A 27,517-nucleotide genomic window follows, 5' to 3' on the forward strand; every position below is an offset into this window, starting at 1 on the left:
TTTCTTGAAATACCGAATCTCCAAAAAGTGCAAAATTCATCACGAACACATCACGAATTAGAATAAATCACATCCATGCATATTTGCTTTTCCATTTTTTATTCAATCAATGTTACATTAAACTAACATAAATAAACATTTTTATGAACAAAAGGCACACAAGTTCAAATATAAACAAAGAACATTTGTACAGTTTGTCTCAATCAAACTTGCCTGGTCTCTGAACAGAAGCTATCAGAGAGAGCCAAAGAAAAAATGAGAGAGAGCAAAAGAGGGATACGTTTCGTTGCTGCAGCCTCAGCATTAAAACTACACACTTCAATTCCCTCCTTTTGGAAACTAAAGTGGTCAGCGCCAAGGAAACGGCACTGACCAGGAACAGTTGCAACTTTGTATGAGTCCTCCGCCTGAAGGCTTACAGTACGTAGATGTCCATTTGGAAAAAAAAAAAAAAAAAGGCTTCCTCAAAACTGCCATCCATTGACCGAAGAGGCCCCGAGATTTATGTCCACTAAATAGAAACACGCAACATGTCGACTTGAAACTTGAAAAACACACAGGCCAGCAGCTGGGAAAACACACAAGGTTTTTTTTTTTTAATTTTTAATCTTTTTCTTTTATTTTCCCTTTCTTACGAACAGCGTGGTCCGAGTTATTGGAAGCCTTTGTTGGTTGCTTGCTGCTTCCTTGAAATACTAAAGTCCAAGATACCAGACGTTTACTACAATGGACCTGTCTTCATTTACAGCCAAACTAAATCAAAAAGACAAAGGTGAGAACATTTGATTTTTTTTTGTAACGTTCTATTTAACTAAACGCGGTTTAAGACTTCAGCCAAGCACGACTGTTGCCAGCTGCCATCCACATCTGAATGCTCAGTACGTTTCCATGCACACATTCCTCAAGAAGCCGGTCCTACTGTCCATGTACTGGATGTACACTTCTAACCGCGAATATAACATGATCCAGTTTTGGACAGAGTGAAGTGTGAAAGGAGCAAAAGAGTTTCAATCCAAATCTAGAATTGAAATGTATTAAGTAACCTAGTCGTTTGGGTGTTTTCTAGTGCATGTGAACGTACTGAGGGAGTGCCATAGACTGTTGACCCTCAACGGTCCAGTTGTATCCAGTTGAGTCCGGTTTGGACTTGTCTGTGGGTCTTGACTGCAGAGCCCAGTCCGGTTAAATCCAGTTGACAGCTTTGATTGCAAGCATCTCTTAGAAAGTGTTTAAAATTGTTAGGTGGAGTTACTGTAGGTGAGGCTAACAACTTGAGCGTGTTTAAGCAAAAAATGTGCTCATAGGGCCACCGTGCTGGGTACTTCCTCATAATGGATGATGAAGTATGGGTAGCTCTGGTCGTCGTTGAAAATGACATAGATCTGAGGGTCCACCCAGTTGTCCACGCAGGAGTCATACAGGTCACTGGAGGCGTCACGGGGGCTGATGGGTGGTGGTCGCCGCATTGAAGGGTTTCCTACAGTAAACCTGCGCAGAGACGAGGGCATGCTGAGTTCATGTGGACAATTAAGAGCATTACGCGGTTTTCAGACAAACATCTGTCTGGAGGCTTACGGAATAATTCAGCATCTAGAAGAAGACTCGTCTAAATTTAATGATGACATGGCTGCCGCTCTTTTGTGTGTGTAAGGAAGCTTGAATAATATAAGCATCAGAGCATGTGGCTTCATATAAAAACATGAACCTTGTTTGTTGAAAGTATAAGAAGGCCACCTTAACGCAAGCACTATGTTTGTGCAAGCCTAAGGAGCCGTACACCATAAATCTTTGCGCCCCTCTCTTGGGTTATGAATAAAATAGATTACATCGAGGACATTTACCGCTTTAAATGCATTAGCGTGAACATCAATGTACAGCTGAATTGTCTTGAATATTTGACTTTGTGGTGGTAGATCTGCTGACAGGGAGTAAGTAGGCCAAAATGTTGTGAATTTTTTCTAGGCCTTCAACTTCTTAATAAAATCATTGATTGATTAAAAAATCTTTGGTTTGCATCTCTATTAAAAACAGTTGCATCGCTATTAAAAAACAGGAATTTTTTTTTTGGGTGAGTGGAGAAAATGCTTCCAATATTTTTATTTGTAATATGGTTGCTCATTTGGTCCTTAATATCAGACAATTGGCAAAACGTTGTTGTCCATAGTTAAAGAAAATCATCACATATTTATATAGTGCTTTCACAATAGCAACTGTTGTCATAGGGGGCTTAACAAAGCATTATAAAAACATTCAGAATAATACAACAGAAATTATAAAACTGTATCGTTCCTCCATATGTCTTGTTGTTTAAAGAGATGTTTGCAAATGTCTTAGTCTTATTCAACACAAAGTCTGTCTGCTTCCATAGGGGACTAAGGATATCAAAAAACATTTCCTTTCAGGAAGCGGAATATTCAAAGCATTTGGAACATTTTAGGCCTTGAAATAATTTACTGAGTAATTCCAAATAAGTATCAATTAATTTGGCAATCCAGTAGTCGTCGATTAATTGATGAATCATTGCCCCTTGAGATTTTTTTTCCACATATCAGTACCAAGGATGACGAGATCTCGTTACATCACTGGTCAGAGATCTCAAAAGATTAAAAGACCGTGAGATTTTTTTCGAGGGGGTGGTGGGGTAGGGGGTGCTGTGCCACATGTGCAATGGAATACAGTCGAATGTGCTGCATGACAGTAAAACACACTACAAAGCTTGACCACAACCACGCCGACATAATATTACCAACACATATATGATTAATCATCATCATTATTATTATATGATACAGTATTAGATATATATCATAATAATATACAGTATTATGGGCGGCATGGTGGAAGACTGATGGTTAGTTAGCATGTCTGCCTCCCACTTGCCTCTGAGGTATTCCTGGCCTGGCCTTTTCCCTTCCTATATTCCAACAAAAGCATGGTAGGGATACTAGATACTCCAAATTGTGTGTGTGAATGATTGTTAGTCATCGTGTGCCCTGCGATTGGCTGGCTGACGACCAGTCCAGGGTCTAGTCAAGTGAAGTTAAGACAAGTTTATTTGTACAGGCCCGGATCACCACAGTCTCAAAGCTTTTACAGGTGAAGAGAAATACCAGAAATCATCACACAAAACATCACAAATACACAACGGCATCCCTTGAACAAAGAAAAGGAAGGAAAAACTCGAAAAACCCATATGGGGAAAATAAGAAACCTTCAGAAGGGACCGACTGCCAAAACACAGCTGGGGATATATACCATCGAGCCTGTGACCCTAGTGAGAATAAGCGGCGAAAGACAATGGATGGATAATATCATAGAGTTGTGAACATAAGATCTATCCATTCATTTTCTTTGAGCCGCTTATCCTTACAAGGGCCGCAGGCTTGCTGGTGCCTATCCCAGCTACTTCAGGCAGTAGGCGGGGGACACCCTGAACTGGTTGCCAGCCAATTGCAGGGCACAGAGAGACCAAACAACCATTCGCACCTAAGGACAATTTAGTATGTCCAATACACCTGCCATGCATGTTTTTGGAATGTGGGAGGAAGCCGGAATGCCCAGAGAGAACCCATGCAGGCTAGGGGAGAACATGCAAACTCCACACAGGAAGGCCGGAGCCAGCCGAATTCAAACCCGGGTCCCTTAACTGTGAGGCGGACGTGCTAGCCGCCAGATTGATAACATATTGCATATATTATGAATACCGGTCGTTAAAATAAGAATCCCCGTCAATAATAACAACTTGCAGATATTGGTGCCGCCTGCCAGCCTTTAGCACAGTCTGTAGCTGCATACTGTTTATGTTTGCATTTTCTCGCTAGCTTGTTTACGTTTTGCATTTTGCCCAATAAAAAGAAAACTTTGAAAACTGAAAAATGTATACTGGGCATTATTTGAAATGGAAAAAACTTTGCTTCTCTCGTCTTGCTCGTAGTTTCAATCTCGTGAAACATCCTATCTCGTGGGATTTGTGTTTCATCCCATCCCCACTCAGTACCATCAGGTCAGTCTCAACACACATCTGTTATTCTTCCAAATTAGTGACCAAGCTAGTGTTGTAAATGGCACTCTGCTAATGCTATGCTTATGTATAACAAATTTTCCCTTTGAAATCACTAAAAGGCGATTCTCCCCTAAATTAGACACCAAAGAAAAAAATCCAGTCTCTGGATTTAATGATAGAACACACCTGCCAGTGAGCACTTTGGCCAGGAACATGCAGTGGACTCCTTTGGGCGAGCGCTTGGAAAAGTTGTGCGAGTAGACGGCCTTTCGGGCAAAGTAGGATCCCTGGCCGAACATGGTGGCGTGTTTGCCGCAGACCCGCGGGTCGAAGTTGTGCTTGCAGATGCCCTCCACTACGTCTGCTGAGGTGCCGTGGAAAAGGTGACGCTCGCTCAGCAGCCGGTCCATCTCAGACATACGCCTGGACATGTACTCCTTCTTCCTGTTGGAGTGGACAAAGAGGTTCAGTCACACAGAATCTAATTCCCTTTTAACGTTTTGCATTCACAGATTAGAAAAAAGACAAATTGAAAAAGATCCAAAAAAAACATACAAATGATAAACTAAATTAGCAAAAAGCTTGAATCCAAAAGTTGCTTGCACTAATACCAGTAAGAACATTGAGCCTAATCCGTTTCTTGCTCAGCACACGCACACAGCTCGTTTTATGTGAGCGGATCAATCAGGCACGCGCAGGCGAAAGCCAGCTCGACGGTGACCCAGGCATGACCTCCCGTGATCCTGAAGCTTGTGACCTGACACAGACGGCCACGGCACGCATCCAAACAGCCCCGTTTGTATACTGTATGCTGTTTACTGTTTACAGTATGCACTATAGTTTGCTGACATCAAACTTTAAGACGCATAATCCAGCATGAGCCTTCACCAAATGTCTACACACGCGCACGTGCTATGAAGGAGTTGTTGGTCAAAACAGGAGTGAGGGTTGAAATCAAATAATGCTCAGAAAGGGGCCGCACTCTCAGAATGACACAACGTCAGTCATTGTGAAACCCTTGCGGTACCAGTCTGTGTGCGCGCGCGTCGCCCAGTTCCGACCGCAGCGGCTTGCTCACTGTGCTCACAAACGGAACATCACCATCACCTAAACATCACTCCATCCGCTTTATTCGCACACAAACGCCAGCTCGTTCTCACGAAGCCCCACCGGGGCGAGTTTCGTTTGTTCTTTCTTCCTCTTCCCCTTCGCAGCATTTCACATCCTGCACTATGTACTCACATTTCTGTGAGAATCCAGCTGAGTGTGAAATGCTTGCAAGTTCTTCGGCAGCAACAACGATATGGACAAGAGGTTTGATAAATTGCATTTCTCTAGTCACAGCAAAAGATAGAAATACATGCAATGCTGCTGAAAATAGTACTCTGTCAACCCGATAAAATCCAACTTTTGAGGAAGTGTGTGATTGATGAATTGTTTGCTGAATCCAAAACTCACCTTTTGTACTTCTCCCAAAGGAACGGATTTTGTACCCGGAGTATCTTAATGATCCTGAACTTGGTCTCTGCCACCGTTTTGTGAAACAAGCTGTACACGGTCCTGTAGCTGCGGTCATCACGGGACACGGGCACTTGGAGGAAGTCTTGGCTCACCGCCATGGGCAACCACGTCTCAGGGAAAAGGCTTGTCGGGTTGGTGGTTGTCGGGGAGAGTGGATGCGACGCTGTGAGATCCACTGAAGAGGCGGATGAGGAAGACGTGGAAGATCTAGACAGTGGAGATGAAGAGATGCCACCCAAAGTCCTGAAGAAGAGACAGAAATATTCTTAACATTCCACCCAATTATATATATTTACGGTGATCTCCAACTTGCTTGTATCCAAGCTAAAATGGATTCGCTATTCATTAAAAAGGCCAAGGTATTTCATGAACAGCAACATGCAGTACCAGTTAAAGGTCTCCATTTACATCCGTTTTAGACAAGTAAATAGTCATTATTAATTACATATGAATTCATAACATAACCTTGTATTCTTAAATACATACGATGAAATTTGTTGAGGTCAAACAAGGGGTTTGTGATTCAAAACAAGGCAAATTTTAATTTTTGCTAACAATGATTAGGTAAGCAATGAGTTGATTTTACAATCAAAAGTCACAGTTTGTTTAAAAAAAAAAAAAATCACTTCAGGCAGCGGTGTGAACCTAGCCTTATTTGAGGCTAAAATGTGAGTGTGATGGGTTGATTGTTTAGTCTAACACACTGGTGACGACCCTAAAGGACTAAAGAAAACAGATGAAAAAGTTTTGCATGTATAAAAAGGGTTGTCAGAATGCCAGTGATTGGAACAGTAAAATACTGGTCTATCTGTTCATCACATTCACAGTCTAAGCTTTGTTGTTAAAATGCTGGTTATTCTGCTGTGATGATGGGTCATGCCTGGCCTTCCACAATATCCCTCAAGGCGTTAACGATGGTGCAATGTGAAAAAGAGCCGAGAAAGCCAAACATCAGAAAAGAAAGACGAATACAGTGCCTGTTGCAAAGCAGTCACCGTGTCAGGAAAACCCCATTTTGTCTGTCACGTGGGTCACTAGCCATGGTTTAACTGTCAACCTCTCACACTATCACTGTAAATGAAGCCTGTGCCATCATCCAGAAGAATATGAGCCAGGGCGTACTGTCAAGAGAGTTTGATTCTAAGTGACTGTGACAGTTTTTCTCGTCCTGTCTGTCTGGTCTCAATCTCGCACAGCGATCGACGTCTCGATCCCCACAGGGCTTGGAAGAATTGACACTAAGCAATTGAGAAATGAAACAATAACAAAGGGCCGGCAGAGTGGAGAGGCAGGAGAGTGTCACTCAAGCCAATGACCTCAACCTTTAAGCCGTGCACAGGCTGTTCCTGTCACACACACATGCACACATTTGTTTTGGACATTTGGGACACAGCATTCGTTGGAAACACACGGGAACAAAAATCCCTCGTTCCAAATTCCAGCTCATAGACACTTTTCACACTCCATTCAACCAGTCTGGAAACCATTTAGCGCCCTCCATCTTTCACTTTCTTGGCTTTGTGCCTCATTTTCTCTCTCTCTCTCTCACTCACTGTCCTCTGCACCCACAATTCTCATCTTCTTTCCTCCATCTCTGACACTCCTACATTTTCCCTTTTCAGAGCTGCCAGGTCCTCTACAATCCTGTACGAACAGCTCGTTCTAATTCGCTCAGTGTGGGATGAGAGCAGATGACTGGCGCTCTGCCGAGGACGTGAAAAACTCTGCAAATGAGGTGAGATGACACTTGTTTTGAATCTGGTTTCACATTCTTTTGGAATATCACTGCAGCAAAGGGTGGGAATCATCACATTACTTGAGTAAATGGCTGCAGATAGATTTAGGATCACTCAAATCAGCTTGGTTTACTGTTTTAATATTTACTTTTTGCATGAAAAAAATCTGTTTAGGTTTCTTGTAGGGCAGGGCCATTTTGCCTAAAAATAAAGCCCCCCCCCCAAATTAAAATAAATAAATAAATAAATAAATAAATAAATAAATAAATAAATAAATAAATAAAATTCTGATTTGTTCAAATTTCCTGGTAGTTTTCTGTTTGGCGTAAGTGTGAAGGAAACAATAGGAATGCAGAAGCTCCGGAAGCTCATGAGGGCCAAATGGACCGCAGCACAAGGGGAGGAAATTCTATTTTTTTTTTTATTATTATTAAAATCGTATTATATTGGGATTTAATTATTAAGTGAAAAAAATAAATAAAATAAATTAAAAATCTATGTATCACCCAGGCCATTTTCTCTTGGACTGTGCCATTTTCCACATGTGAGCCAGCAGGAGCCTTTTCGCTACACAGACAATGTTAGTGAACTAATAATACTAAGCCGACCAAGAATCACTCAGATTGGAGCTGGTACTGTAACACTGTCATGCATGGTGACCTCTGGTAATAAAATACAGGATTCTATCATTCACAGGCAACCCAATGTGTATCCCATGTTAACAGTTCTACGTGTGTCTTTCAATTGTGTCAAGGTTGAAAGCTAAATGGCTGTAAAAGACAGAGGCTGTTAAAACCAGATGTGTAGTGATCGAGAACCAATAATTGTAAGTGGAGGCTTATGTGCCAATGGTCTGTTGTGCCTGTTTGTTTTAAATGTATAAGCATGCATATAACGTTTACTTGTGTGCACCGCAGACTATCCAGTGACCTTTGCGATTCTGAGTGCAACATTTTGTAATATTTCTGTAATATTTGAGAATATCTTAATTCTCTCACCTCCAGTTGAAATGTTTTAAAAGCATAAGCCAAGTAAGTTTTGGTCTGGTCTTTCATGGTGCTTGTGACATGGTGTGGTTTGAATATTAAAGAGTGCAAAGGGCTAGATCATATCAAGTTGAATATTTTACTTACTCTAGGTGGGGTGTGAGCATCACTGAGGACATGAACATGGGCCGCTTCTTGATCTGACGCCTGAACCCAAACATGGCGTTCTGCTGGAAGCCCTCCCTGATGTTTAGGATGTACTGGTTCTGGAGTGTAATGAATCGCACCTCCTTGAGACCCCTTAGAGTTGCCTTTTCTATAAGCCTCACCACAGGCTATTGGAGAAAAGAAGATCATAGTATGGCTGAGTCTTGTTTGCAGTCAATAGAGCATGGAGAAATGATAATTAACTTCAAATAAGAAGTTGATGATTTCACTGGAAAAAATACAAATGGATGGTGGCAGCAGCGTTACAAGTTATAGTGTAATCTATTCAGATGAACATGTATTGATTCTACAGCAGCTGCTGGCTAACCAATTGATCGAATCAGAGTTAATGTGTTTGGCCTGGTGGTCATGATTGAGCCTCACCTCAGAGTACTCCCTCCAGCCAAAGTTGTCTCTGCAGTAGTACTTCCACACTGTGTGACAGCTAGGGGTGGGGTTTGGGTTCGTCACGGGCATGGTGAGAGGATTGGGGGGAGTGGACAGCCGGCGGACGTGATCAAACTTCAAGTCGCAAACCCGCATGGCTCCAAAGTCCAGAGAAAACACCGAGCCCCTGAAACACAGCAAAACATAAAGATGTTATCGAAAACAAATCTGGGTAATTTCCATCCAAGAGGCTATGCGGCTCTGTTGTGAAATGGTCACGGTTGACGCAGCGCGCATATGAACCCTGGTGTCTCAGAGCATCATGACGAGACCTCTGCTCAGTCAGCGAGTCAGCCTGAACAAAAACGAGACTTACCCATCACTTGAAAGTGAACAAGTGGAAAACCACGAATGTCATAATGGCAACGAAGATCAAATCTAAATACTGGCTCATGGTGACATTTAAATCCAGAAAAGGAACACAAATCAATGCACTTAAACTTTATGCAAGGGCTCCTCAACTTACGGCGTGGATTCGTTGTTAGCGCAGTGCTGTGATTCAAGCATTTTCATTTATAAATTTAAGAAGATTTGTTTTATTTTTTGGCCAATATCGCGCCGCCATAGTTACAAGGTTGATACTATTGACACATGCACAATGAATCGAGGAATGAATTGGACAAAAATATTCATATTACAATGCAATTCAAAACCATGCTTTTTTGCATTGAGTAATCCTTTTTGTTTCATTAGGTTGAGCTCGCACCATCGAAACTAACAGTATTATCTACAAGTCTATCCGAATTGAATCATGCATTGGTTTTGGAATGACAAAATTTTAGTATTTGATTTGATAGGACGTAAGCTGACTCTGTCACAAAAACTACGGGTCATCACCTCATACTGTGTTCGTGTGGGTGGGTGTGTGGGTATGTGGCGGGGGGGGTGACAGTTTATCTACATTGGTCTGCCATATGGCCTCTAGCAAATTGTGTTTCTGGGTCAGGCATAACACTTGCATAAATATGGGTACTATATATTGGCACGCTACGCCACAGACAGTGGTGAGTCATACACACATACACACTAAAAAAAAAAAAAAACAAGAACAATAAGGTTAATTAATTGGCCATTGAGTTTGATTCCTGAAAAAGAAATTGACTGTGATGTGTCTATGTCACTTTTTACAACCATTTGCTAACAGTGGCACAACACAGCTTCTCAAACAATGTGCAAATGTACTGCATATTCAGTGTCTAGCGATATACTGAAAAAAAACATTTTTACACACTTCATAACCTGGTACATGCGCAACCACTTCTCACACTCAGCAAAACAGAGAAACTTGACACAGGACACAAATTTCCATATCAAAAATCCTTTGAAAATGTATTATGTAATATGCTGACAACCAGCTCAGGGTGTACCACGCCTACTGCCTGACGACAGCTGGGAATAGGCTCCAGCACACCCAGGACCTTAGTGAGAATAAGTCATTAGTACATGGGTATCAAAGTCATTTTTATCATAGGCCACAATGTAGTTATACTTTCTGTCGGTAGGGCCATTGTGACTGTGAGGTCAAATAAATTTGACACACTTTGAAATCAGAGGCCGCTAAAAACTGTTCAAAAGTAGTATTCGTGACAAAAAAAAAAAGTAAAAGTTGAAGAAACACGCAAATTTTGTATTTTAGCTGGGAATTTAAAGTGATAATTAGTATTTCACGGGCCACAGAAAATGACGTGGCAGGACGGATCGGGCCCCAGGGCCTTGGGGATGACACCTGTGTGTTAGTAGTAGGGCTGGGCGATAATACTGATACATCGCGATACGAAGTGACGCAATACCCATATTGCAATCCAATATATTGGGTATTGGTTTTGAAACGCCTTATTTTCATAATATTTTATTTTTAATCAAGCCATTCCTTTCGTATCATGATTTTCGTCATCCTATGAATCATGTTTTGCATGTAAATAATTCCAAGCGCTTCAAAACCACCACATTAAATGTTATGATACATTACATTTCGAGTAAGCCCATGTTCCAAAGCAAACATGGCGGCAGCAGGAGGAGGGAAAACAGCGAGAAAAAAACGTTATGATACGAAGATTCCTTTTCTTCGTTTCATTTGTTGGCGTCATACTGTATCTTGGGATTCCTCACCATGTTAAAGTAATCCTCGTAAACTCCCATATGTGTTCCCATCTTCCCGAGAAGTGCAATAATATCCGAGCAGCCAAATTAACGAGCAGTAGAATCTCATGTTGCGTTTAATTCTAACTGGAATTTTGAGATTTCAAGTTTTGTTTTGTCTTATTTCGTTTAGTTTCTTTTATATGCTAATTACATTTCATAATATGAAGAAAAAAAAACCTGTACAGAATTGACTGTATCTTGAGGTTTCACTTTATTTGATAAATTATAACAATCGATTTCTCCTCGGTTTTTGTCGTATTTTTTGTTTTTGTCAACGCGAGTGATGTCACATATCGGTTTACGGTTGAAGAGCAAAAATGGCAGAAAAAGAAGAGTATGAAGTGGTCCGTAGTAATAGGGCTAAATTCAGCATATGGACACACGTTGGCCTTTAAAAAAAAAACAAAAAAAAAACACCATCATGGACAAGGATGCTATTTGTTACCACTGCAAACAAATAGTATGTTCAAGCGGTGGAGCAACGAACAAATGCAACGTCACCATTCAGCCAAAACATCTCGCAGCGTGTCACAGTCCAAACTGTGGTCCAACTCCAAACCATCCAGCGAGCCAGACAAGACTAGTGCTATTGGCAGCAACAGTCAAACTCAACTGTCAATAATGGAATTGTTTTCCACAAATGTGACAAAGAATTATGAGAGCAACTCACCAAGATGCTAGGAGCTGACCAAAAAGGTATAAAAAGAAATTCTCCATTCCATAATTTCTGTTTTTAATTACTATCACATTTCATATTGTACTATGTTCTGAATCATAGATGTCAATCATGTGCAGTTTTCAAAATGAATAAATAACATTTTTTAATTCTGACTATTTTGTATTTCTATTTTCCAGTCAATAATATATATGCCATATTTTCTTAAAAAAACATTGCTCAATATATCGCGATACGTATCGCAATAGGCATTCGCTGTATCGCAATATATTGCAATTCACTTTTAAGACCCAATATCATGCCCTAGTTAGTATAATGGATGGATGCATTATTGAATGTCTTGTATCATATGTAATATTATTATCTAATATTCAAATTTCTCGAGCGGATATAATATGAGTTTTCATTAGGCTGTAAGCTATAATCATGAAATGAATTATTAATCATTAATTATGATTGATTAAAATGCACTTTCTATGAAATGTATGAGTGTTATGGCCCAGTGCGTTCAATGCAAATACATCTAAATTATTGGCTACTGAACAAGAACAACAAAAAAATCGACATGAGATGCCTGCACACACTTCTCAATCAACTACTGCATTTGTAGTCTTGTTTCTACTTAGTCATCGTCTGACTGAATGAATGTTTGTACGAGGAAGTAAAACTGGAATTAATATCCAAAACATATGCGGTCAGAAGAGTCAAAAGGGACATTCAAACAATTATTCTAGCCACATTCCAGTAGTTTCCAAATGTTTGATGGCCGAAAATAAATTGTAACTGTGACTGTGGACTGAAAAACAGAGTAGGAGGAAGGGTGCAGCTGGATTACAAAAAAGAAATATGAGAAAATGTAGTGCACAGGCAAGTGGATTCAGATAAAAGCATATTCATAATTGTTCCAGTGTTTTGATTGACTCCTTCTTTCCGTTTGTATTAGGCCTCCGGATGCAGCTGGATCGGTATACAAAGTGCACATTTGTGGCATTTACAGGCAGACTCCTCGCCTCTCAAATGCCCTTTGTGTCTCCCACCGTGTGGCCCGACCAGACAAATATTTGGACAACAGACAGGACACTCAGTGATTTTCATAAACCTTTCATTGAGCTCTGCCCTCCTGCTCCCGAGCGGTTTGTAATGGTCCAAAAATAAAATTCCGCCAGTTAAATTAAGTGCACTCAAACGGAGTGCTTTGGACATGGAGGCTAATCAAACGGTGACATTTTTGGCACTCATTCTGGCAAGGCCAGTTTCATGCATTACTGTACATGTTGAAATAATGAAAATAAAACCTCTGCTGACTTCAACGAGGTGTGATGAAGGTGTGGAGGCAGGATCCGGGTGGGCGAGGGCAACCAAACCTGCTGTGGACCAATCAGCTGAACATTCAGTTTTAGTGTGAAGGGCGAGGCGGGATTGTTTCTGGAAAAAGAATAAGCCTTTCCCCACCATTAAAAAAAAAAAAAAAAAGTTTAGAAAACTCATAGCACTGTCAAAATGGCTTTTCTAATCCTCACTCCCACCCTTGACCCTCCAAGCACACATATGCCTTCCAATTTTCTCACGGCTACACAAAAACATACACACGCACACACACGCATGCACATACACACTCACACAGTTAACAAGGACCTGCATACCAGCATCAGTCATGCTTGTGTGAATGTCAGACAGGAAAAAAAAAAAGGGAGCACTCACTCGCATACATTCTTCAGACAGATTCATGTACACACATGCAAGCCTCATCCAGTCATGCCTCAATAAAACAGTTGATGAGATCTGCTGACGGATGCCGCTTTTATTAAAAAAAAAAAAGAAATGACACAGATACACACAGACGTTCCCACATAAACAAAGTGAAGTCAAAAAGGTCACTTTATAGGCACTCACTCTTGAAAACGTCACATTTTCATACCCTATGCGTAGAGGTTATGTTTTAAAACACCCCCTTTTGCTGGCAGATGGGTGACCTTCTAACTCTCAAACAAACTTTGCGTAAGTATTGGAAAATTATGTCCTACAACATTGGATAGGATGGTTAAAGTTGTCATTTTTAGGGTACAGTTTTGTTAATGTAGTGAAGATGTTTTTAGTAGGGGTAGGCGAGCATTGATACCCCCGGTTTACGACGTCCCTGCCTTATGTTTATTTGACCTCACGATGTGGACTTCGAAGTTTTTTTTGTCCCCTCTTCAAGCCAATGTTATCGCTGTATGATTTAAAAATAAAATAAAAACTTTCTCTTCTCAAATATGGCGGTCAGTGTGCACGCTGTCTACTCAGGGCAACGCGCTCTCCACGCACTACACGCGTGACTGCTTACATCACTACAATGCTAGTCCGCTATTGGTCGGCGTCACGGTTCCCTGAGATACTGGTCTGCTATTGGTCGGCGTACGGGGTCACAAAGATGGCTGCCTAAAGACTTTATTTTGTGTGAGAATGCTTTCAATATTGTATTTATTGTGCATTTTAGTGCTTAATTCAAACTTGGTTAACCATGGGTCCCAAGATTGCTAGTGATGTTAAAGAGAGAAGTAAGAAGACAATTAGTATGGAAACGAAGCTGGAGATAATCAAGCTATACGAAGAAGGCTAAGATAGCCTAGGCTAGGCTACCCTCACTAGGGAATAAGCTATAACAAGCTCATGACTTGAAGGTAAATAAAGCCTTTATATATTTTTTATCTATTATGTTAATTGTATACATATATTTTATACAAAGTCACACTTACTGTATTATTCTGATACCAATTTTTAATATGTATATAGTGGGTTTTACACACATTAGCTAATTAACAGGTTTGGATTGCCCGCCATGCGGCGAATTCGCTTTACGATCGCAATCGCTGAACGGATTAATCTCATAAACCAGGGGCCCACTGTATCTGTACTGAACCGATACCTGGCGTTATTTCAACGTAATACTACTCGTGAGGGCAAACATTATTTGTCGATACGATTATAGGCTGACCTTTTGGAGCAGCTTATGAGCACAAACTTGAAATGACAAATTAGAAGAATGTCATTAACCTTATTCATTAATTTCAGCATTTCATGACGCTATATTGTAATAGTTTGGCCTTTCTTTAAACTGATCTGTCATTGTTTTTGGGAGGTGAAATTTTGGCTTTGGCGAGTCTGCATCTTGCTGAGTCTAATGTGTAAACATTCTGAAAAAAACATTTGGAAAAGGGGAAGAAAAGCATGCATCATATCTGCCTGCGCTAGTGTGAAGTGTTTCTGTTTTTCTATACCTCGCAGCATTAAGCATATGGTTCGGGGTGTCCACTACTTCAGCTCTTTAGACTTCATACTGCAGGGCTTAATACTCAATTCTGAATTTTTGGAATTTTCTGGTGGAATCTGATTTTCCCGTGAGGTGGTTCACATTTCCAAATACATGCAACCAATATGTGACCTGTGTGTGAACGCCAAATGGCACAATACAGTCCCACATGCGCAAAGAACGCTGTGACATCACACACAGCGGGCTCGATTAACATTCATGTTCATGGAAGTATCACAACGGATGGCCGAATGGCTGTCATACCGGAGCCACAATATTTTTATTCTGTTACATTTAAGGTGGAAAGGAAAGGAAACGGTGCAGTATTTAGCCATGTCATTATGTGCCGTGACAGCAATGCCTACCTCACTTGCCATTATGGCAGAGACACACTCACGTATACAGAAAAAGAGATGTGTGGTTAGCGATCAAAACTAACTATTTTGAGTGTATGTAAACAATCAACAACTTTTTTTTCCATCATGAGATTTTGTTAACGTACAATTCTGGTATAACAGTTTGAAAAGGAGTTGGATTGTAAAAAGCAAAAGATTTAATCTGTCCAACTGACATCAGTCTAACCTTAACCCAAAACAAAGTCACTAGGGAGGAGAGAAAAAAAATATAATAAAATAAAACGAGTCTTCAGCCATGCCCCAAATGAAGGGCATGGCTACGGTTCGGGGAAAATTCGTGGCAATAAAAAGCTAGATCGAAATAAAGTCATTCTATGTTTAAGCTCCAGAGTTATGAGGATAGTTGGTTTTAAGGGGCTGTTTGTTATAAGAGGAAAACAAACTATAAGACATCTTTACCATCAGCATACATATGGAACGAATAAAGCACTATTTGGAACCTGACTGTCACGGTGACTGTAAATAAGATCATCATCTCTTAAAAAAATATGTAAGTTTACCTGGAATGGTATCCTATTAACATTAACAAAAGACAATAAGCAATACAAATACACTTTGAACAAATGTTAACTTTTAGGCCTAATTATTAACTTTTAAGCCCGTTACTTGTAGTCATCCGTGCCCCCCCTAGCATCGCATCTTGCTCAAGAGATGGTCACGATGGTAGGAAATGGAAAATACAACCTTTGGGTTGGTATGTGACCACTTTACAACCGAGCTATGTTGACCCTATTGTAGCGAGAACTATCTGCAACAAACAGGAGCTGGGATAACAGGTCTATTGTTCTGTAACTTCATAAGACATGGATTTTATGTGAAAATTATTTTGTTCAACGGAAAGGGGCCATGTCCAAGCATGTGTAAGCAGATATGGAGAAACTAGGGCTGCACAAAGGAGCACTTTTGAATTAGTCTTCTATAAATATGTTGAAAAACAAGAATATTATTCAGAGCCATGGATTAGGTTTTATTTTATTTTCAACAGTCATCTGACCTTTAATGATTTTCTACTAGGGCTGCATGGTTATTTTGGTCAATATTGAAATCACGATTATGTTTGTCAAACGTGTATTTATTGGTCTTCTTTTAAACAAGCAGCATATAAGCAAGGTTTCAAGGCTTGACACTTACAAATAATAATAAAGAATAATTAACTAAAATAAATAAATACAGTAAATAATAATTTAAACAAATTCACCCAAGATATGACAAAACCTACACACTGGGTAACACAGCTAACTTACTTGCTGATTGCAAACCAATGAAAAAAGCAATAAGGCCTACTAAGAACCAAGCACGTTATTTACTTTTATGCAAATTCTAATCAATTAGCAGGCAACCTGTCCTTTTCGGTCATTTCAAACGTATATTCAAGTTTTGGGTCTCAATTGACAGCTAGCACTGTATATATTAGCAATCAGGTGAGAAACGCAACGCCATTTCACACTGGTAAATAATATTTCAGGGTGAGAAAAAAAGCAAAGACTGTTGTCATGCAAACACTCATGCATGTCATGCAAACACTCTGGTGGTAGTTAAAACATGCAATCGTGCAGTGCGCCCAGATGAAAATGTCATCAGTGCATTCTGTAAAGTTGGGCATATTTACGGATGAATCAGTCCCAGTGTTTAGCCCTGCAAGAAATTTGAAGGAGTGGCGGCTAGGATTTAGGAGTGGCAACCTGTGAGAATATACAGCAAACACTGAACCTGAGTAATATAATTTACCTAAGCACGCTGCAGAAGTAAGTGCAACAGTAAGTCAAGCTATTTTATTCTGTAGCTTTTACAACTATAGGAAATGTTGTAGTTTATTGCACTAATTAAGGATTGTTACAGAAATCTATCTTCTGCGGAGTTAGAAAATCTATCAAGGATATGAGTTTGCCTACCCATTCCTACTCTTGACTATCCACCCAACCTCACCCAGCTGATACTTGGTATTCAATGTGTACACACACGCACAGTAACACACAACTCATGTTTGCACATAATCACAACAGCATTAGTGAAAAAGGTGAGACAATCATTAGTGTTATAGAAAATTCACGAATTACACTGATTTAAGGTTAAAAAAAAAAACATGTACGTGCATGCACGCACCACCGCACGCAACACAAGCACACACAATGTGGTGTCAGGTCACTTTGCCCTCAGTCCTCTGTGACTCTTAATGTCAGTTAATGACAAGCAAGCCTTTTATCACCTGGCTAACAAAAGAGCCCTATCTCTAGCTCTTATTCGCCCACAAACACACACACGCACGCTTTGTCACGAGGTCATGCAAGAATTAGCAGACCGTCTTTCAAGTCTGAAAATATGCCCTTATTACACACAGATATTAGAGGAAATGGGCTTGAGATGTTCTGTTTTCTAAATCTGACATCACATGTTGTGTTCTAATCATGGCTGGAATTACAAAAAGTACAGACTCCCTCTCTTGCATAGAAGGGTTCATGTTAAGCAGTATAGTGCTGTTAACCAACAAGTGGACTGCTGAGGATTATTACTGCATAACTTGTCTAACTACAAGTGATGACGGCAACATTCCCACTCAGTGCTGACTTCATGACTTAGGCGGAACAAGCACACCCTTCATTCCTGTTTATCATATGGCTGGGATTAACCTTTGCTGTAGATAATTCACACATGGGAACAGTGTAGCATATAAAAAGCAATGGGCATCAGAAACACAAAGCTGGATTCAGATAGCAGACGACAACACGTGTCAGCGTTACTATAACGACGGTCAAACTCATTAAATCAACTACTGCTTGATTTTATCATTTGACTGAGGTAACATTGATCACCCAGTACGTGCGTATGTGCATGCTCTCATGAATAGACCGGCCCGGATTGAGCCTCTATAGAACATCATCAAAGAGATGAGGCGCCCAGCTAGCGCAGCAAAAGCCTTTGACAGAACCAAGCGCTGAATGGACCAGAACTTTGATGAAGTCACAGGATCAACTCTTGAAGTTGCAAAACCACAAAATGCCCACGCACGCACACACAAAATGTACCATTGTTCAAAGGTCAACCTCTGTAACAGATTATGCTTTTGGCCATTTATTTACATAGCATAGGCGTCGAACTCCAGTCTCGAGAGCCAGCATCCTGCATGTTTTTTTGGTTTTCTCTCCCCTAAAAGAAAGCTCTGCAGGATATTGAAAATTATCCTAATCGTTTGAATCGGGTGTGTTAGAGAAAGAGGGTTCGAAAACATGCAGGGTATCGGCCCTCAAGGACTGGGGTTCAACACCTGTGACAGAGTATATATAAAAAACTAGCTACAACCACAATTGAATGGTGAACAACAAATTTATCATGTGATTATTTATCCCTGTACAAAAAGAATAATTTGAACTTTGGTTTCCAACACAACTAAATTTAACATTGAAACAGCAGGGTTAAAAACTGCAACAATTTTGGGTCAAAACTGTGCCGACTAGCTACAAGTGTCAGTTTGACATAATAATCAAAGTTGTTTAGTACAAAACAAATCCAAAATGAGCCAGAATGTAGGTTCAAACTGACCAAGGATATGTTTGGTTTATTTTTGACCCAACATGAGATATTTTTGACCCACCTGATTTTAAAGTATACTGTATGCAACAACCACAAATGGGAATAATGTATTATGTCTTGTGAAATGACTTTCATTAAGTCAATAAATCTGAAAACTTGATTTAACATAGATATTTGTATGTATTTTTTGACACTGCTCAATCAAAATTGTCTTTTTGGTTTCTCTATGCTAGCTTGAACTTTTGAAAAGTCCAAGACAAGGTCTGAAAGCTCTTTCCACCGGCGCTGAACCGCTTTTATCCCAATATAGAAGAACTGTTTTGTTTGGAACATGCACCAATGCTCATAATGCTTAAAATATGTCCTACACTCCTCATAAGTCACAGTATTGCTGATTGTAAACCAATGAAAAAACACATTTACTTCGCTCTCACACATGTGTAATTGTTAGTTCACATACACACAATACAGTGGACCCCCGGTTTATGACGTCCCTGCCTTACGTTTTTTTTTTCACCTTACGATGTGCACCGCAATATTTTTTTGTCCCCTCTTTATGCCATTTTTTTCACCTTATGACTTAAAAAAATACCTTCTCTTCTCAAACATGGCGGTCAGTGTGCACGGACGTCTACTAGGGGCAACGCGCTCATACATCACTACACGCATCGCTGCTTACATCATTACAATGCTGGTCCGCTATTGGTCGGCATCAGGACTCCCTAAGATACTGATTTACTATTGGTTGGCGTCACTAGTCACTAAGATGCTGGTCTGCTATTGGTCAGCGCGTGGGGTCACAAAGTTGTCTGCCGAAAGACTTTATCTCGTGTGAGAGTGCTTTCAATATTGTATTTGTGCCTTTCTGTGCTTAATTCAAACTTGGATTGATTAACCATGGGTGCCAAGATTGCAAGTGATGTTAAAGAGAGAAGATGATTTATAACACAGGTGTCAAACTCAAGGCCCGGGGGCCAGATCCGGCCCTCCACATCATTTTTTGTGGCCCGTGAAATGCTGATTTGACTTCAAGTTTCTGGCTAAAAGAGCAAATTTGCAAGTTGTCTTTAACGTTTAAAAATCTGTGGCGAAAATACGAGCATTTTTTAATTCACAATCAGTTTTTGCCGGCCTCTGATTTCAAAACTTGGTGCGTATTTTACAAAAGCATTTAAAAAAGATTTGACTTCACAGTCATACCGGCCCTCTGACAGAAACCAGAACTACAATGTGGCCCATAGTAAAAATGAGTTTGACACCCCTGATTTATAAGGAAACGAAGCAGGAGATGAAATCAAGAAATACGAAGGCTAGCCTAGGCTAGGCTACCCTCACTAGGGAATATGGCCATAACAAGGTCGTCACGTCAAAGGTAAATAAATCTTTCATATATTTTTTATTCATGATGTTATTTAATTGTATATGTGTATATTATATATAAGTAGCACTTACTACACTATTTTGATAATTTTTAACATGCATATACAATTTTTTACCTGCGTTTTACACGCATTAGCTAATTAACATAAATTTGGATTGCCCGCTATACGGCGAATTTGCGTTACAATCCCAACCGTGGAATGAATTAATCTCGTAAACCGAGGGCCCACTGTACTGATGTACCTTCCCTCTATATAGAAGGAAGTGTGACCATAGTGACTGAAATGTCCTTCTTTGGAGGGTTTTTTTATTTTTTTTTTTTTTTTTTGGGGGGGGGGGCAATTTGGGGTGTGAAGTCACTGTAAGAAGGAAAACATGTTTTTCTGACATGAATGAGCTTGGTTTTTGCATGGACATGTATACTTTAAGGACTGGGGTTACTGGCATTCTCCAAGGATGGCTAAAATTGTAGACAGTTAAAACACAAGATGTGGATAATTGGTAATTAACTGAGCTTTAAGTGATTGAGGCAAATTGAGTATATTATTTGGATGCAATCTGCAAAACATTTCCTGAGCTAAAATAACAAAGACATCTGCGATGAAAATCTATAAAACTACAATAGCATTGAAATCTTTGAAAAAAAAAAAACCTGAAATGACGGCTTCCGTGTTCCTCTGTACCCCAAAAAAACCTGATATGACAGCGGTTTTACAATCCTGCACAAGTTTATGAAAGATAAACAATGGAGTAAATAACGCAGAACATTATCAAGGACTTATACATACCCTATACATGAGAAAAACTGTGACTGTTTAGTCATGTGTGTTAATTTATCAAGGATTTTTTTTACAGTACATACTGTACAAGTTTGAAATAAAGGTACATGTCAGATTACATTTGTACATGTTTGGAATAGGGACATTTTTTCTAAAAGGAATTATTGGGAACTTTGTTGAAAGAAACGTAAAATGTTTTTTTAAGGCTGTAACACCCTACCTAACGCTCATCCCTTTAATATAACAACGTTACTATTTGGAGATGACTGCCTAAACTAGCCAAACTTGCTAAGTTGTTGGCATTGGGAGAGGTATTTGTCATGTTTTAGTGAGAGATCATGTGGTCGTGAAATGAATGTGTTTCACCTAAGCCTTGAGCTCAAGAGCCAAACTTGTTTCTCTATTTTTTTTTTTTTTTTTTTTTACTGCACCTGCAAAACCCGCACAAGACTAGAAATGTATGGCTCAGAAAAGATGAGTGATGACATCGAATGATAAAAGGGAACACTTTAATGGCATTGCTCCAATGGATGTGGCATGTGCATTTTCTGTCACGAGAGCCAGCTGAGCCAGTCTGGCGGTAATAGGGCAGAAGACACTCACAGCCGAATTTGGTTTGACATCATCAGGTGCAGATCCTGTTTGAAAAGCACTTTGCATAGAGCTTCAGTTGAAGTCAACAAGTCAGGTGTACTTGTACATGCAGAGCTGAAACGCAATGTAGTCTGTTCTGGGTTGAACCTCAAACTCTTCCTGTAATCAATCTACAGATCAGTTTTTGTGGGACTCATCCCAGGTGATGTAGTTAGGGATGTAGAGGACCTTTATACACTTATAGAATCATAATATAATAAAAAGTATAACTAGAGAAATGAAATAAGAAAGTCACTGTGATGAAGGTCTATAATAAAACCATGCTCTAAAATTGGGGGAGATACACTACAGTGCATAAGACACACCTGCACAGCCTAATGAGATCCAAAACAAGATGTACGAAAATGACTAACCCTTTAAAAAAAACAAAAAAACTTTGTTTGACAAAGTTACAATACGTTTGACAATATGTTTATGAGGATGTAGTGGAGCAGAACTCAAGTACACAATCTGACGTAGAAATTTCTGGTAGATCTTGTACTCGGATTGCAGAGGTGTAGAAAAATGAACTTAAGATGTACTGTTCCTGCTGCATATGGGACATAAAAGAATATTAACAAACGGCTTCGTAGAGGTACTTTTCTTATTTAGAACAAGGTCACCGTGCATGTTCTCATTGTGTGTGACTATGCATGCATACAGTACAGTTCCGCAGGAAACAGCATGCTCCTTTATGTCACCCCACCGTGCTTTGCCAAGTACTTGCATGTGTGTGTGCGTGTGTGTAACTTTGTGGGCGTGTGAGTGGAGAGTGAAAGAGAGGTTTATCTCTGTCTGCTAAACTGTGTGCGTGTGAGCGCTGCGAGCCACTGAGCTTCTCTCTTCTCATTCGTGTGAGCATCTGCGTGCTGAGCAGAGGGAGAGTGTGTGCGTGAGTGTGTGTGTGTGTGTGTGTGTGTGTGTGTGTGTGTGGGTGTGTGTGCGTGTGTGTGCTCTATTGTGTGCATGTCTATGACCGAGGGAGGGATAGAAGCTGCCAAGTGCGGCTGTGTCAGTGACCGCACAGGGGGGTCACAGAAGTTCACCATGCTCTGCCATGAGTGCTCTAAAGTCTGCTTAGGACAGAGCTGCAGCCAAGCACAGGGCTGACTTACAGGAAATGAATCACAAATATCACAGTGGGGAGATGGGAAGTCATATGTTGAGGAGCTGATAGATTACCTATGCACATGATAACAGGAAAACAACCCTGCCCAGATAATTAGAGGCTAAAAATGTGTATTTTAAATGCTTTTAAGGCACTATTTACGTATGTATGAAATACAACCCAAACTTATATGTGAAGGACACTTGACTTCTTGCACTACGAATGTCAGCTCCCAGTTTTGTCAGCGATGGAGAATCCAAATACGAAAGCGTGTAGTGTTTCTAATATTGAATGAGAAGTTGCTTATCATCTACAAGTAGCATATCAGTTTACTGCACCACTGTTGTTCGTGACATTGGCACCAATCCATTTACCATGCCGTATCCTTTAAAAATACTTACAACACGACATCATCTGATGAAACTAAAACCAACTGCACTCCAAAAGCATTATATGTGATTCATTTGCCCAAACGAAATCTACAGTACAAGAAATCTACAGTACATATCATGTATCAGTGCCGCAATGTTGACACAAACTATTTGTAGAACAGAAACTATATGGATTATACACAAGTACCAGCTTCATTATATCACCTAATCTGCCACCTTTCGACACGGCTGAAAACCTTTTTTGCAGATAACTTAATTTGGTCAAACTAACATTTTTCATGCTGAACGTAAATTGTAGGTAAGATTGTATTTAAACTTCATTTGGCATACAACCGCACTGTAAAAAAGGAAAGTAGGGTGAACGAAAAAATTCATGGTGGCAAATTTGAAACAGGATTAGGTTGGGCTGCCAACACAAATACTGAAGATTGTTTTAAAATGGCTCTCTCGCATATTCAACAATCAAATGTTTACAGAAATAGCTGTCCCTTGTATTGATCAAAAGCTTAAAGATTAAGTAAAAACAACTCAGCAAGTTGGTTTAGAGCAAAAAACTTGCTTGCTTTGTTACACTAATTAACATGTTTTGTTTTTCTATGGAAAAATTTGTATTACTATGTGGAAAAAACTTAACGGACAAATTCTTCAGTGAATATCAAGCCACCATGAAGACAACACATCCGACTACAAAGACTTGTGCCAAGTGACAACACAAGCTGCTTGGTGCAGGTAACACAAGGCTAGTTACTGGCAAACACTATGAAATTGAGACTGACACTTACTGATACTTGAGTCTGACTTGGTCATTGTCTGGGTTGCAGTAGAGCCTCTCCAGCTGTTCCTGGGATTCATCCGCTACACTTTGCCACGTCTGAGTATCGCTCCTGCGGATCTGCCAGTGATAGGGTAGGACCGTGTGGTGGTGGGCGCAGTCACTGCCGTACACACATTGTCCTTGGAGGAAATCCACACAAATGTCCACAGAGTCTGACTGGTGTGTGTGATACTGAAGCTGAGTGAGCAGCTCAAACACCAAGTCCAGTGAGGCTTCTTCACTCTTATCCTGAAAAAGCACGCCTTTGTCAGGCAGCTGGGCTTGCAGGAGTAGGGGGTGAGAGTCCTGCAGGGTAGTGTAGTCTTTAACAGGGGGGATATTTGGGTGAGATGAGCGGTCATTGCTTTTGATGGCTCCGTCCTGTTGCAGGGCCTGGGGCGCGACTATGGGAGGTACATCCCTGCTGGCTGAAGTTATTGTCCCCATGCTCCCCGCAGCCCTGAGGCTCGCCTTGGGTCGCTCCCCTCGCCGCTCTGTCTCCTCCAGCTCCGCAGTAGTATCAGCCATCTCCACGTCTCCGGTCCCCGCTACGGCGCCGTCAGCGGCAGGCGAGTCTTTGAGTCCACACACCGGGCCGATGCAGTTCTGCTTGGCCGCGACCGCCGCGCAAAGGTTGCCCGGCGTGCGTCCGGCCTGATTCCGCGGCACGAACACGCCGTCCCCTGGCATGTCGCCGTTGAGCAGAGAGCTCAGGATAGGCTCCTCCAAGGCGCGATGAAGGCATTTGGTGTCTATTTTCCGCTGCTTCTTTTTGAAATACGGTTTCACCAAAGGTATTTTGTCTGAGAGTCCCACGATCGATTGTTCTGCAAAGTCCTCCCCTTCGTCTACGTTTAAGCTAACATCTAGCGAGATCCCAGTCGGTACACCGTCTGCGGATTTCTGGACAATGTGCAAAGTTTTATCCATGTTGCACGGCTAACCTTCGGCGGTCCTGGGGAGAAAGAGGAGATAAAAGAGGTCGTCATCAAAAGTAATGCCTCTTAAGCCTTTTCCCATGATGAAGTCATCCTAGCGCGCAAAGAGATGATTAATAAGGTTCTTGGCTGTTCGCTTAAAACTCGCCTTTCCTTTCCTGGAAAGAGCCGGCTCCATCTATGTGCTAAAACGAAACCTGTACTGCGTGTGAACACCTGCGACACGACGAAGAAACGCCAAACAGTACCTGCAACTGCGTCATTATAACAGTTTTGGCCTCGTACAAGCACTAAGTTAGAAAAACGAGCTATTCAAAAGGTAACCGAAGCGGAAAATATATGACCGAATCCCTGTGTGTGTGTGCGCGTGCACTGTGGTAGTTGGGGGGGCTTCGTTTACATTGTGATAATTGTATAATGGCGCTTCTATTCTAACGTTCTTTGTGCCCTACAAAAACCGGTCTTGTGCCTCCAAGAAAGATAACAATCGGGACAGTAACACGGAACTACCGTCTCTGTCCCTCTGGGGACGCTGTATTTTTGATCACGGGAGTCCGATACGCAGCTCCGGGTAGCCTACGTGCCGCGTAGTCGTCGCTAAAGTTGCACGTAGCCCACCACACGCGCGCGCGCGCAATCGACGTCCACTGCGGCGGAAAAGCGACAAAAGACCAGCACATCACAACACCGGGCGCTGCCTTCTTTCGCTCGCTTTGCTAGCGTCGCTCCCCGATTCGTTTGGGAAACGTTTCTTCGGTTGGCACGAGGCTTTTGACGGCCTACGCAGATACCGACTTTATCCCTAAACAAGAGCACGTACAAAGTTCATACAAAAAAAACGAGAGACATACTCCCCTACCTGTGCAAGAAAGTCCCCCCACCCCCCACTCAGGTCTCGGCGCTCTTGGGGAGGTTACAACTGGTGGGCATAACGGCGGAGCCTGGCCCGAGAGCTCCACGGTATCCGTGCGCAGATGATACGGTAGTCCGGGTAAAGCTCGTCGTGCGTCTCTACTGCCCCCGCCGTGCTCATGCTCTGCCCCTACCGCATTGTCCGTTCGTCTCTTTGTATCCTTGAGCCGTTTGGCAAAGCGAAGTGATCCGCGATCACAACTACCCGAGCTCAGCTCAGCTCAGCTCAGCTCAGCTGTGACATGAAACGCAGAACTGTGCAGTCTGTCCTCTCTCCTTTGCCCGGACAGATCCCGCCTACTAACCTGAAGGAGGGTGGGACTTGAGATCCGAGCTGGGGCTCCACCAAGTGGGGAAAGAGTCGTCTAGTGGTGGCCGGAAGAAGTTGCACGTGGGTGGGGGCCGGCGGGTGCCTTTGTTCCCCCGCTCCCGCCTATACTGTATTAACAATAGTCAACTGTCTGGTACAAGAGTAGGAGCGGTTCGATTACAGATGCTCAATTTGAAACCTCCATTAGGTGGATGCACTCAATTCTTGAAACTATATTGATAGATTTTGGATTGGCAGATATCTGGTACAAATTGCATTTTTATCCAGACTTGGAAGAGACCCCACTCTGATGTAAAGATATCTGATTCCAAGCATGTTTTGTCTCTTTGTCCTGTGCCACATGAGAAAGAGAAAAGGGGTGGAAAAACATCTGTAACTTGAAACTGCAAAGTAATTCCAGCCTAAATGACACGCATAAAGCTAACATTCTAATCTACAGATGCAATGATTAACGGTTAACCAACAACTCAGTGAATACAAAATTATTCAACCTATAATATTCCAAAGAATTCAAGTATCTCTGCGGAAAATATTCTCAGATTTCCTTAGTTTTCTATGAAGACTGCAACACTGCTTTAATTGTATTTATTTTATTTTTTTTTTATCTTTTAACAACCAACATTTTTGCCAATTTTCTGGGAGGTTTCATTTTTTCATTGTCAATTTATAAAAATGCTGAATGAATTATATATTTTTTTAATCTAATACATAGATAATAACTAATAACTAACCGTATTCTTAGTTGTCACTGTCTTTGCAAGAAACGTAAAAATAAGTTAATCACAGTTAATGGTATTTTTTTTTTAATTTCGTAACAAGACCACACCTTTTTGTTAAATGAAATTACAACAGTTTATTTTTCTGTAAATAAAAAAAAAACAATCCTTTGGCAAGGGAGAACTGTAATCACCTGTGGTCTTAAAAAACCGATGTGAAAATTGGTTATCATTTTGCCAATAAAAAAACAGCTAGCAAGTTGAGTGGAAGTTCTCTGTTTTTTTCTGAAGTCCTAATTATCAAAAACACAGGTTAAGAGAGAAAACACATGACATAGTGCAAATATTTTTTGTCATGTGGAGTAACTGTGAAAAGATGCCTGGCAGTTTTATTGTTAATCAAATATTGGATCAAATACTGGTACGAAACATATCAAACAGTCAAAGTCTTGGTGTGGTTCACTAAAACACACTCACCCAAAATACCGAACAGTTTGTATTACCAGGCCTTGACACTGTATTAGGTCATGGGGCAAGTCAACATTATTTCTACCTATGCC

General features: G+C 40.9%; 1 protein-coding gene across 1 annotated transcript; it reads right to left on the reverse strand.

Annotated features, from left to right (window-relative positions):
* Nucleotides 1-82: 82 nt before the first annotated feature.
* tiparp (TCDD-inducible poly(ADP-ribose) polymerase) lies at nt 83-26,189 on the reverse strand. Its single transcript, XM_088427416.1, has 7 exons — nt 25,858-26,189; nt 24,029-25,015; nt 8,838-9,027; nt 8,394-8,581; nt 5,462-5,767; nt 4,190-4,447; nt 83-1,488 (listed from the first exon to the last, which is right to left on the reverse strand). Exons 2-7 carry the CDS (start codon nt 24,988-24,990, stop codon nt 1,299-1,301), a joined length of 2,094 nt encoding a protein of 697 aa, XP_088283542.1. The 5' UTR covers nt 24,991-25,015; nt 25,858-26,189; the 3' UTR covers nt 83-1,298.
* Nucleotides 26,190-27,517: the final 1,328 nt, after the last annotated feature.

This window comes from Hippichthys cyanospilos, chromosome 11 (genome assembly GCF_059441005.1).
Source record: "Hippichthys cyanospilos isolate Australia breed blue-spotted pipefish chromosome 11, RoL_Hcya_1.0, whole genome shotgun sequence".
NCBI lineage: Eukaryota > Metazoa > Chordata > Actinopteri > Syngnathiformes > Syngnathidae > Hippichthys > Hippichthys cyanospilos.